The 12,238-nt window shown below is 35.3% G+C and overlaps 1 protein-coding gene across 1 annotated transcript; it reads left to right on the forward strand.

Annotated features, from left to right (window-relative positions):
• Positions 1 to 248: 248 nt before the first annotated feature.
• Positions 249 to 11,451, forward strand: LOC106878302 (WD repeat-containing protein 41). The gene is made up of 15 exons (XM_089340593.1): positions 249 to 380; positions 2,802 to 2,863; positions 3,325 to 3,437; positions 3,693 to 3,741; positions 4,370 to 4,498; positions 5,008 to 5,070; positions 5,560 to 5,671; positions 6,150 to 6,215; positions 6,853 to 6,957; positions 7,576 to 7,727; positions 8,903 to 9,027; positions 9,699 to 9,839; positions 10,205 to 10,286; positions 10,568 to 10,636; positions 11,300 to 11,451. Exons 2-15 carry the CDS (start codon positions 2,834 to 2,836, stop codon positions 11,372 to 11,374), a joined length of 1,311 nt encoding a protein of 436 aa, XP_089196719.1. The 5' UTR covers positions 249 to 380; positions 2,802 to 2,833; the 3' UTR covers positions 11,375 to 11,451.
• Positions 11,452 to 12,238: the final 787 nt, after the last annotated feature.

Genomic DNA, 12,238 nt, shown 5'->3' on the forward strand with positions numbered 1-12,238 from the left:
ACTGATCTAAATCGCCACTTAGCCTGCCAGAAATAGCAGACGAACCTTTGTCAAAGGAAGAACGTAATCGTTTAACCCTGTATCTGAAACCGCACACAAAGATACGGGATGGCCACAAGTGGAATGTCTTTCACCATAGATCTGTTCAATAACGATTAAACTGCAACAACTACATATTGAGACAGAACAGGTCGTGGAAATATATTAGAAATCATGTTCACTTTTTGTTTTCTGTCACTATGGATGTCTTTTCATAGTCGACGTTTTCCATCAGACACCGGTAGAGTTTTTACATTAACGTGTATTTTATAATAATTGTAAACAATATTTTATATACAAAATCAAATGAGTTAACATGATCGTGATAGATATTCAATAAGGTATGTGTATATATTTGATTATTTAATACGTGTTTCTCAAAAGATTCATTTGATCAGTATATATATATCGATATTGTATTAACATGATCAACTCATTTTATTTCTTCCTGGCCGCCTGTCACATCCCTTAATCAAAACACGACCCTACTCCCATTCATTGCCTTCTTTGGTCTCCCGAATCAGGGTCCGAGTTAGACAGCATTCATTGATGAATTATTTCTCTTTTAATTTTCAAGATTATCGCTCAGTGTTTATAATGAGCGGACGTGTGAAAAGGGTGTGAGCGTTTGCTTTAATATAAATGTATGTTTACACGCACGCACACGCACACACACGTCCATCACCACAGAGTGATGTTACAATTACGGTAAAGGGGAATATTTAAAATCACTTTAACAATAATTGCTCCCGATTCATTTGTTGTTTGCAGGCATGTCTTAGCAGTGCCCCCCCCCCCACATGGAGGCATGAATATCACACACTCTCCATTCAAATTACATGTAAACTGAGAAAGTATGACATTTATTTCAGGATGGCTGCGATGTGGCAAACAATCGTCACACGGATCTGCATGTTTTCTAATGATACTTTAATTATTAAAGGAAGAATAAGGTAAATGGAAGAGTTCGTTGGCGGTTAACATTAGCACACTGGACAAATGAATGTGCAGTTTGATTTCGTGTCTGAATGTTCTAAGTTCGAATCCTGCTGTGGTCTGTTTTCTTCGCATTTTTTTCTTCTTTTTGCTTCAATCCCTCGGAAATGAATAGAATAAACCCTAGCTTACTGAGGTAGAATCGATCGGGAAATGTCTTGAATGTCCGAAGGTTTATCAGATGAAAAGTTATGAAAGTAAATGAATCAAAACGATCAGTGATTCTCTGTGTGTGTGTGTGTGTGTGTGTGTGTGTGTGTGTGTGTGTGTGTGTGTGTATTCATTCATTCACACGTGTGTGTCTTTATCATTGGGACCTTCTAATTCTTACAACTGCCTTGAAATCGATTCAGTCAATCACATATACGTTGCCTTTTGACACCGAAGCTATTGTTAGAACTACATGTTGTCACTAGACATTTCAACTCGTAGAATAATTTAAAACCAAAAATTGTCACAGTTTGTTCTGGTATCTCGTTTAGTTTCCTTATTCTTGCAATGTCTAACTTAAACGAGGAATAAATTATAAACGGTCATCATAGAGTTCTCTCCCTTATTTATTCAAACTATTTTTTTTTTCGAGATTGTTTTTATTTTGGGTTTTGGTGTGTCCTTGGGCCATGTTTAAGAATTGCTATAAAAAGTTCAGTCGATTATACATTTTTTTCGTATTTGACTACTATTTTATCAACCGCTAAAAGGCCTAGATTGTAAACTGGATACAAATGACCCATATTTTAAACTAGTTGACCTGCTAGAAATAGCAGACGAACCCTTTGTCAAAGAAAGGACATTAAATAACAGATTTTAGAAGAAAATTGAGACACATAGCTTTTAAAGAAATTAGTGATTAAGGTGAAGTAAATTGGGTCCAATTAAAACTATAGTCCTGTCTTGGCTTTTAGATAAGCGATCACTAATTTTAAAGGTATTGACACCTTATAGGGGATAATATAAAGTTGAAATAAAAGGATCAGAAATCTATTTGGATTCAGGTTTGGTACAAATGTTTAGAATGGAAGGAGAAAGTACTTCTACTGGATATTACGTAGTTAGGGTGGTCAAAGATGGACAGACACAACTAAATGTATTTTAGTATTTAGTTCTGTATCTCTAGTTTCTGAGTGTAAATCTCTCTTTACCTCTGACTTTATCTTTCATCTTTGCACTGTCTTGTTTTTTATTATAATTCCATTTATCTATATCTTGAGCAATTATAGAAATATTAAATCTACCTTACTACTTGATTCACACTTTATTTGATCACTCTCTCCTCTCTGAAGAATGAAAGTTTATGGCAATGTTGTATAAACTCTGTAATTAGAGAACCAAAACTAAATACCACAATGATTTTATTCAACACTTCAGCAAATCTGCTAATCTTGGGTCCTATTTGTCTTGGTCTTCCTCCTCCAGATATCATTTGATATTATCATCATCCATGCAAATGTAAATCATTTGTTCTCATCCAATATCACAATTCGCTAGAATATTGCCTACATGAATAACAAAATCTAATCAATCATGACTTTGCATCAAATAGGCTCCAGCAGTGCTTCCTTCTGAGCCTATCAACCAGTATAAATTCAGTATGTTGTGACTACTAGACAGAAAGCTCTGGGATGCAGCAGCAGAGAGAGCATTGACAGATACTGTGCTTACCTGACTTTTTTTCCCCTGTATATCAGGCTTATTCAGAATTCTTGGTCTTGTTCCTAGGCAAAAATAAGAAATGGTTTTCATAGAAGTAATTTCTTTAATTTCAGAACCAGTTGCTTTTGCATTCACACAGAAGAACATGAGAAACGCAGATGATTCACCTGAACAAGTGAGTTAAACACAAATACTTACGGTTAAGTAATAAGGTGAATAGAAACAAAGTCACACCCTGAGGTTTTTACTAATTAATCATATGTGTGTGTGTGTATGTTCTTCAGTGTGTTTCAGTCCTCCAAGTTATGATTTATAAAGTTTTGTGTATAAAATGTTCATAAGTGAAATCCAGAGTCAAACCTTGTACAATCTATCTATCTATCTATCTATCTATATATATATATATATATATATATATATATATATATATATGTACAACAACTGCAATATTCTTGATATTTGGAATATAATGATGAGATTTGGTCTAAAAAATTTTAAATGAATAGATTATTAGACAGGTGATGAGGTGGAGGAAGAAGTTAATAACAGTGGCAGCATTGGTAATAATGAAGAAAATGAAGAAATTGTTCATGGTGGTGGTGACTGTTACATCTAAATTTCTTTTTCTTTTGTCAGGAAAAACCAGACACTTTGGATCATGGCCAGCCTTACAATTTATACACAGAAATACATTTACTTGAAGATCACAAAGATATTGTCCGCAAACTTCTGCGACTTGACAACAGAAGGTTTGCTCCATTTTTATTTCCTCTTTCAACATGCACATGCGCATACACACACACACATGCACAATGCACACAGACACATACTCCTCTCTTTCTAACACACACACACACACATACATATAGACTCCTGCTCAGTATTTCTGACCAATAATCATAAGCAACAACAAATCTGTTTTAAAACAACCGAAACGATTCTCTTGCAACCCAGCAACAAGAAAATACTTTTTTTTCTAACAAAACCATTTTATATCTCTTCAGGTTTGCTTCAGCTGCAGATGATGCTACCATCATCATTTGGGATGTTGAGGTAAGAATTTTGTGAAATTTTGTGTCAAAATTGCTCATCATTAACCTCAGTTCCCCCTCCTCCTCCTCCTCCTCTTCATTGTTGTAATCTAATGTCCTCCTTCCATGCTGTTATTGGTTGGCTAATTGGACGGTTTGACAAGCAGCAGTGAACCAGAGGCCTGTGCCGAGCTGCAGTGTCTGCTTTCTCATGGTTTCTATGGCTCGATGCCCTTCCTAGTGCCAACCGACTTATGATGAGTGCTGGGTGCATTTTACATAGCACTGGGAGCAGTGATGTCACCAAGCAACTCACAAGACAAGGAGATAGCTATGGTCAGGGGATGAGGAGTTAAAGTATGACAGAGAGACAGAAACAGGTGCCTTGCTGTAGAGGAGATACATGGCTACCCCAGTTGGAAGAGAGAAAAGGGTGGTGAAGATGTGTCAGGGTGCACCCTTGTGTTGCAGGAAGGTGAATAAAAGGGAAGTGGTCCAGAGGAATGGACAGGGTGAAGTGGGTGGGTAAGTCAGTTTGTGAAAGTGTCAAAGGACAGAGTGACAGATGTCAGGGAGACAAATGCAGTGAATGGTGAACCTTTTATTTGTGTTGAAATGTGATTATTAACATGTTTGCTTTCTTGTTGCAGTTTGTCCAGAAACTCTGCACCCTGCAGGGTCACACACTTCCTATTACCTGCCTGTTGCCCCTTAAATTAGATAACGGACATCAAGTGCAAAATCTGCTCTTAACTGGCTCTGCTGATCGACAGATACGGGTTTGTCCCTTTTACATTAAGTTTGCTTTAAAGATTGACACCTTTTTTTTTTTTTTTTGCAATGTCTTCATTTTCATGAAAATAATAAATAAATACATACCTTTGAGTAGGTGAAGGAGTTAGCAAGATCTTTTAGTTTGAAATAGGGGACAACTAAATAAAAAAAACAACCTTTTTGCAATGATGCTGTTCTGATATAAATCAAAACTTCCTTTCAAATGATGGAAAGTACTACAGAAACACACATACATACATACATATATATATATATATATATATATATATATATATATATATATATATATATATATATATATATATATATATATATGTATATACATACATATACATACACACACAGGAGGGGTTTCTTTCAGTTTTTGTCTACCAAATTCACTCACAAGGCTTTGGTCAGCCCAAGGCAATAGTAGAAGACACTTGTTTTTGTTTTGTGTTTGTTTGAAGCCATGTCATATCAGTTGATCTTGAATTGTTATTTACATTTCCAGGTGTGGGATATTGACACTGGATCTTGTCTACATATTGCTACAGACCATTCCGGTTCTGTTCGGGTTAGTTTCTATTTATTACTCATTGAATTAATTATTGAATTATCTCAAATCAATACTGACTTTCCACACTAATGTTACTGGAAGGATAAGTTTGTAAATTTCAATAATTGTTAAAAGAGAGAGAGAGAGGGAGATGACAGTGACATCATCTTAGTTTAAAGACATGGGTAATCAAGTCTTAATTCTTTTTTATTTATTCAATCTCATACTGTTTCAAGTATATTGAAACTGACAATATTTTAATCTTTCAAATGACATGAATTTAAAACAGGATAGATTTAAGTAAGCCTCTGTGTATGTGTAGAAAGAGAAAGAAAGAGAGAGAAACATACACACAAACACACCAATTATACTATTCTTTATAAAATTAATTAATTTATTTATCTTATATATCTCTTTATTTAATACATAATAGCAGTCAATTTATGAGTAGCTGAAATGTTATTGAAGTCTTTTAATGAAGCCATCTTTGATTTGCTGCTGTTCCAGTGCCTGATTCCTTTAAATGATGGAGAAATGTTTGCTTCTGGAGGTCAGGAGATATGTGTGTGGAACAAAGAGGGAAAACTTCTACATAAATACAACCGCAGTGTCAACTTAGGTATGTAACATGTTATTGAGATGGTCACGTTTAAGGTTTCTATGTTGAAGGCTCTTGTTTAACATCTCCCAAGGTCAGTTATTACCAACAACTACATCGTCCAATATAGAATGTTCCTTATTTTTTTAAGACAGTAAGGCGTGATTTGAAGGAAGTTTGGCTGTTCTTTCTAATATATTGAGTGACCATGTACAGGCTCCTTTACTGAAATCATGTTTCAGTAGTTGTTTCTGAAGACTTAATACACCTTTAGCCGATAACCATCAGTGATAGCCATCAATTGTGATCAGTAATCAGTCCCAGCAGAATTAAGGTTGTAGAGAATTCAACTGTGATGGTTTGAGACTCACAACCCACATTGGTGACTGCCAATACCATCAGTCAGTCATCTCAGCCAATACCATGATGGTGTAAACGAAACAAGTGGAAATTTTAATTATTTTTCATTTTTTTTTTTGTCTCTTTTTCTCTTTGACAGTTCCTGTAATAGCGTTACTCAGTATCACTAATAACCGTATTGTAGCAGCATCTGAGAAACAACTTGGTAAGTCTTTCATTGTTTCACTGGTTCTACAAAGTAAACTCTAGCCTGGTTCTATTGTAACCACTAATATCTACATCATCATCATCGTTATTTTAATGTCCACTTTTCCAAGTTTGCATGGAGGAGACAGAATTTATTGTGGTAGATTTTCTACTGCCAGAAGCCCTTTCTGCCACCAATACTCACCTGTTTCCAAGCAAGCTAATATTTCTAAAGCTGGACATATTTCTAAAGCTGAAGATTGAAAAGTAAGGACATTGCTTGTATGAATGTCCTTAATTTTGTAGTATTTACAAGCATTCCGGTGGAATGCACCCCCCCCCCCCCCGCCCACACACACACACGTCAGTACACAGGAATTGTAGACTGCCAATTTGGTGTTATTTTTCAAGCCTCTCTGGGACCAGACATGACTCTACAGAACAGCAAAGCCTTTTTTATTTGGGCAGTGATCTCATTGTTTAAAGAGGAGCGTCTGTTGATGCATGTCAACTCACATATGGACGGACAGACAGGATGTGCTTTTTGAAATACATGTATGATGATGGTGATGGTGATGGTGATGGTGATGATGATGACGATGATGGTGATGATGATGATGATGATCTTAAATGCATTTTCAATTGCTTATTTGCAGAAGTGTACAGTGTGAAATACGAAGGTACATCTTCAGCAGAAATCTCCTTTGAACGAAACTTAGGACCACACCGTGAACCAATTCAGTCCCTTGTGACAATCTCAGGTAACTATTCTGGTTGGGTTTTGTTTCCCCCCCCCCCCCATAAATACAGTAACAATGTGATTATATTGTCTTGAAGTTGACATCACATAATTTTTTCCCGTTGCACATCAAAGTCCTTCTTAACATTGTAAGCCTCTGAGTAAAGCAATGAATAACAAACCACAGAACTCATTGATTGGTATTGTGTCCCCAGTCCCCAGACTCATGGCAATTGTCCACTGTCCCCATGCCTCCCAACAACAAACACACAGTATCTATTCGGTTATGTTAGAGTGTGGCTTACCCATAGCCTTTCAAAAGCTTTAGTTGATATCAATCCTAGTATTTATTTCAGTCTGGTACATATTTTATTGAACTCTATTTATTGAACTGCTAATTTATGGGATGTAAATTGACACATCATAAACACAAGCACTGACAAAATGGACACATACATACATACACGCATATACATACACACACATACATATACATACATATGTATGTGGTTTTGGTGGTGATGATGAGTGATAATAATAATAATAATGATAATAATAATAATAATACCAATAATATATAAACCATTTCTTATAGCAGATCTTTCAAATCCAGACATGGCGTTTCCTTTTCAATTTCCAGATAAAATGTTCTGTAGTGGCTCCATTGATGGAATGATCATCGTTTGGTCAGCAAAACTAAAACCTACTCACAGCATCAATTCTATCCCAGATTATAAAGGCAACAGTAAATTATTTCCCTACAGCGTTCAACATGTATTTTGTGCAGAAAACGTATGTACAACATTTTCATGGCTCCTTCTCATATGGTTGGCTGTTATACTATAACTTATTATGTTGTAACTGTGTCATTCTATAATACTATGGTATATCACATTGTAGATTAATTTAAGTCAGTGTTACTTACTCTCATGTCCAACAATTGATTTCTATCATGGAAGTAAAATATACAAACCTTTTGTAAATGATGGGTTTCAATAAATTAGATTGCTGTCGTTATGTTACTCGTCAATATTTTGAACACAACAAAGAAATGGGAAAGGTGCTGCCCTGGTTTTTGCTCTTAGATCCTGTCCTGAAATATAATTACAGCAAAATTTCATAACACACTGTAGAGCATATAAACCCTATAGAAGAATATATATATATCAAGCTGAAGTTTAAAACAATTCTGGGATTATAACGGTTAATGAGAACATGTAGGTCTACACATTCTTGTGTAACATTAGGCAACTGATATACATTATATATATATATATATAATCCAGATCTGGCCAACCACATTGAATGGTTGGAAATATAAAGAGTTGTTTAAGATAAACAATTACTCAGTACCTCACTTGAAAGTTAGATCCTGAGTTTGCTCCATTAGATTTCACACAACATACAGAATCTAGAATCAAGACATCATAAAGAAGAATAGAGAATTAGACAGCTTCAAGATTTATTCATTAAAGCATTATGAAGATTAGAATTTGATGAGAATAATGCTTTTGAAAATGCATAATTCTCCATTCTTCCTTATGATGTCTTGTATATATATATATATATATATATATATATATATATATATGATGGGGTGCTGAAAAGTTCCAGTCTTTGGGTAAAAGAAAAATACAGGATGACCAGTTAATTATGATTTTATCCAATATATTCCCCTGCTTAGATTCACACACTCATTGCAGTGGTCCTTTAGTTTTTCTAAGCCCTGTGATACCCTTGAAGCCAGGAACTTTTCAGAACCCCTTTGCATATATGCGTGTGTGTGTGTGTATAAATAGATAGATAGACAGAATCACTATATACACACACAAAGTAAATATCTTAGAACTGGTCACCTTTATCTTTCATCCTCCTGGGCCTGATAAAATAAAAGCCAATAAAATCACATGAATTATTCCTTGAATCCGTTCTATATTTTCATTTTAAATAATTTATTGTGACTTCAGCGTTATATATTTGCTGCTATCGGAGCGGGATTTTGTATCTATGATGTGGAGACCCGACGCTTTGTAGTAAAGAAGACCGTGGCCCATTATTCTAAAATATTACACATGGATTTGGTTTGTAATGGGTGAGTATTAACTTATTGATTAACTTCCATTTTGTACCAGTTTCTTAGATTAAATAATTGTTTTGTCTGAGAATATGCTTCGTTAAGGTAGTCAATACTGTCTTATATATATTCTGGTTTTACACTTTTTAAAAAATGGTATTTTATTTAATCCCTGAAATTTCCTTAAATGTGATTGGTGGAAGACCATCAGAAGATATGTGCCACAAGTAAATCTAAAGACATATTCTTCGCTAAGACAGGTGTACTAATAAAATAACAGTTTCTAACATGAGCATAAAGGGACGACAAGTTTTCAGAGAGAGTTCCTAGAATTAAACTTAATTTATTGGAAGTGGAAGGACAAAGTTGAACCCGACAAGATTAGAATTTAAATTATATAAACGATAATTAATACAAAACATTTTCTCTACAACTCAACAGATCTCCTAGCTACAACCTTCTATTATACGTGTGTGTGTATACAGTCTATTCCTGTTTGTGGATGTGGCAACTTGTCAAGGAATCCAGAGCCACAGGCCCCTGGATCAACCTAAATAAACTTTTATACCCTACTATGGCACTAAATACTTTTTTTCTTTCTAATTTGTGTCTGTGTGCATATACCTCTGTGTGTGTGTGTTTGTGTATTTTCTTACTGTTTTACTCTAATTTGTTTTGAATATCTGTAGACTTTATCTTGCCACTTGCTCAGAAGATGGATCTCTGCGACTTTGGGGTAGGAAACCTGAAGTGAGAAGTCCCATGACAGAACTACGATCTCCTATAATCCACAAGAATTTCAGTCCTATGGAAAGATTCTTTGGAGAAAGGTTTGTACTTGTTTTACACTCAAGAATGGTTGCTAATAACAGTAATTTTTATTAGTTTCAGTGGAACAAAATCTCTCCAAGTCATTGAATAATGTGAATTTTCCACTGGACAGGCTACTGGTCAAGTAGCTGAGGGCACTAGACTGTGTTTATGGCTGGGGTACTTAATGATTCAGTCTATGTAGCTGTAAATGTGTACAACATGACAGAAGAATGTGCCATAGCTGTAGACAATGTAAACATTGTAGATTTGTAATACCAATTCCAACTTTGTACTACCGACATGTTGTCTCCTCTCTATTCTATTGCTAAAAGAAAAATCTGTTTCATTGAACAGTATATTACAATATATTTTAATTTTCCAGTATATTACAAATTGGAAGCAGTGAAAGTACGAAAAGTCCTGAACTTCTTGGGGAATGTCTAGGTCATTCTGGAGCAGTTCAGGTAAGAGATTTCTTTATAATTGTTGCAATATGAGTTTCTAATCAAATCAAAGAAAGCTTTTACAGTTGGGAACATACTTCCGAGAGATTTACCTGCTATTTCTAGCATGTCAGCTGAAACATCTCCTATTGGCTCCCCCCTCCCCCATTTAAGAGCTCATTTCTATTTAAGGTCCCATTAGACACATTTGAAGATCTGAAATCGTTTGCTTTTGTGAGCTACCAAGACGAGTACCCCTTAAACTTTATCAAATGTCCACAAATTGTTGTCTTATATTTCAGATGTTTGTTGACTTTGGTGCTGACGGGTTAATCACATGTGGAGGGGATGGAGTGATGATAGCATGGAAGGTGAGTAATCTTCAACCAACTTCAATCCCGGAAGCACAACTCGAGACTTCACGGGTTGTTTGTTCAATAGTTAATATATTAAACAGCTGCAAACAATAAAATTAATAGACAACAGATAGACCCATTTCTTGCAGTGTGTCATTAACACTAGCAGTCATCCTCATCATTTAACGTCCGTTTTCCATGCTGGCATGGGTTGGATGGTTTGACTGAAAACTGGTAAGCTGCAGAGCTGCAGTAGGTTCCAATCTGATTTGGCATGCCTTTCCTATTGCCAACCACTCCAAGAGTACCAGTTACGAAACACCGGCATCGGCCATGTCTGTGATCTCACTTTGCTTGACAGCTCTTTTCAAGCACAGCATATTTCCCAACATTCAAAGGATGCTTTTTTTATATGCACCGGCACAAGTGCCAGATCAAAGCATTTAGCTTTCAATTAGCCCCTTCTTCTGTGTGTAGCACAGTTCTATCTTTCAAAGCATCATGATCACTAAAACTGAGGGGTAATTTACTACTTTGACAGGCCTGAGTCTATCTCCTCTCAGTAGAAGTCATCATTTCTATAAAGATGTGTCAGTCTCACTTATGCAAGATCCACTCATTCATATCGAAATAGATTTAATAACTTTGGGTTTTACTGTTTTCTTCTCTTTTCCCCAGAATCATGAACACGAAGAGATGAAACGATGTATACGAGTTCTGGAACTGAAACTAGATGCTAACTGTACATTATGAGATTGGACTAATATTTAAGAGAAAACGAATTGCTATATGAGAAATCAATATTTAAAATAAATATTTAATGAACCATTGTTCCTGGTGTTTCTTATATATTGAAGTGTATTTGAGATGAGGGCACTGAATGTAGAGGACGTGTAGAAGCTGGAAAGAAACGAAAGATGCTTACTCCATTGGATGTGTAATCTTAGAATGCATGAATGATAATACAGAGGAGTTGAGAGGAAAAACTGGGTGTGAGAGGAATCAGATGAACAAAGAGGGAAGAGTGCATGATATATATATATATATATATGTATATATATATATATATATATATATATATATATATATATATATATATATATATATATATATATATATATATATATATATATATATATATATATATCACCATTTAGGCACAAACCAATGATTTTGAGAGGAGGAGTAAGTTAATAAAATTAGTTCTTTATTTTATTGGTGCCCAGAAGAACAAAAGGCAATGTTAACCCCAGTGGGATTTGAACTCAGAACATAAAGGGTCAGAATATTGAGTTCAAATCATGGCACAAGGCCAGCAAGTTTGAGGGAGAGAGCTAGTCATTTACACTGACCCCAGTGCTCAACTGGTACTTATTCTATTGACCCAAAAAGGATGAAAGGTAAAGTCGACCTAGGCTAAATTTGAACTCAGAATGTAAAGATAGATGACACACCACTAAGGATTCTGCCCAGGGTGGTAAGGATTTGGCTAGCTTGCCACCTTCAGCAGAATCAAAACATTGCAAGGGATATCCTCTGACATGCAACCAATTCCCTCTGCTCCCTGATCGAATGATAACAATAACACAAACAACAAGAATAGTAATTTTAAAAAAA

Source organism: Octopus bimaculoides, chromosome 23 (assembly GCF_046866305.1).
Source record: "Octopus bimaculoides isolate indiv1 chromosome 23, ASM4686630v1, whole genome shotgun sequence".
Lineage (NCBI taxonomy): Eukaryota > Metazoa > Mollusca > Cephalopoda > Octopoda > Octopodidae > Octopus > Octopus bimaculoides.

Coding starts and splice junctions, on each gene's coding strand:
- LOC106878302 (XM_089340593.1), top strand. CDS start 2,834: ATGAGAAACGCAGATGATTCACCTGAACAA. Junction 5,672..6,149: donor CAACCGCAGTGTCAACTTAG/GTATGTAACATG, acceptor TCTCTTTGACAG/TTCCTGTAATAGCGTTACTC. Junction 10,637..11,299: donor GAGTGATGATAGCATGGAAG/GTGAGTAATCTT, acceptor TCTTTTCCCCAG/AATCATGAACACGAAGAGAT.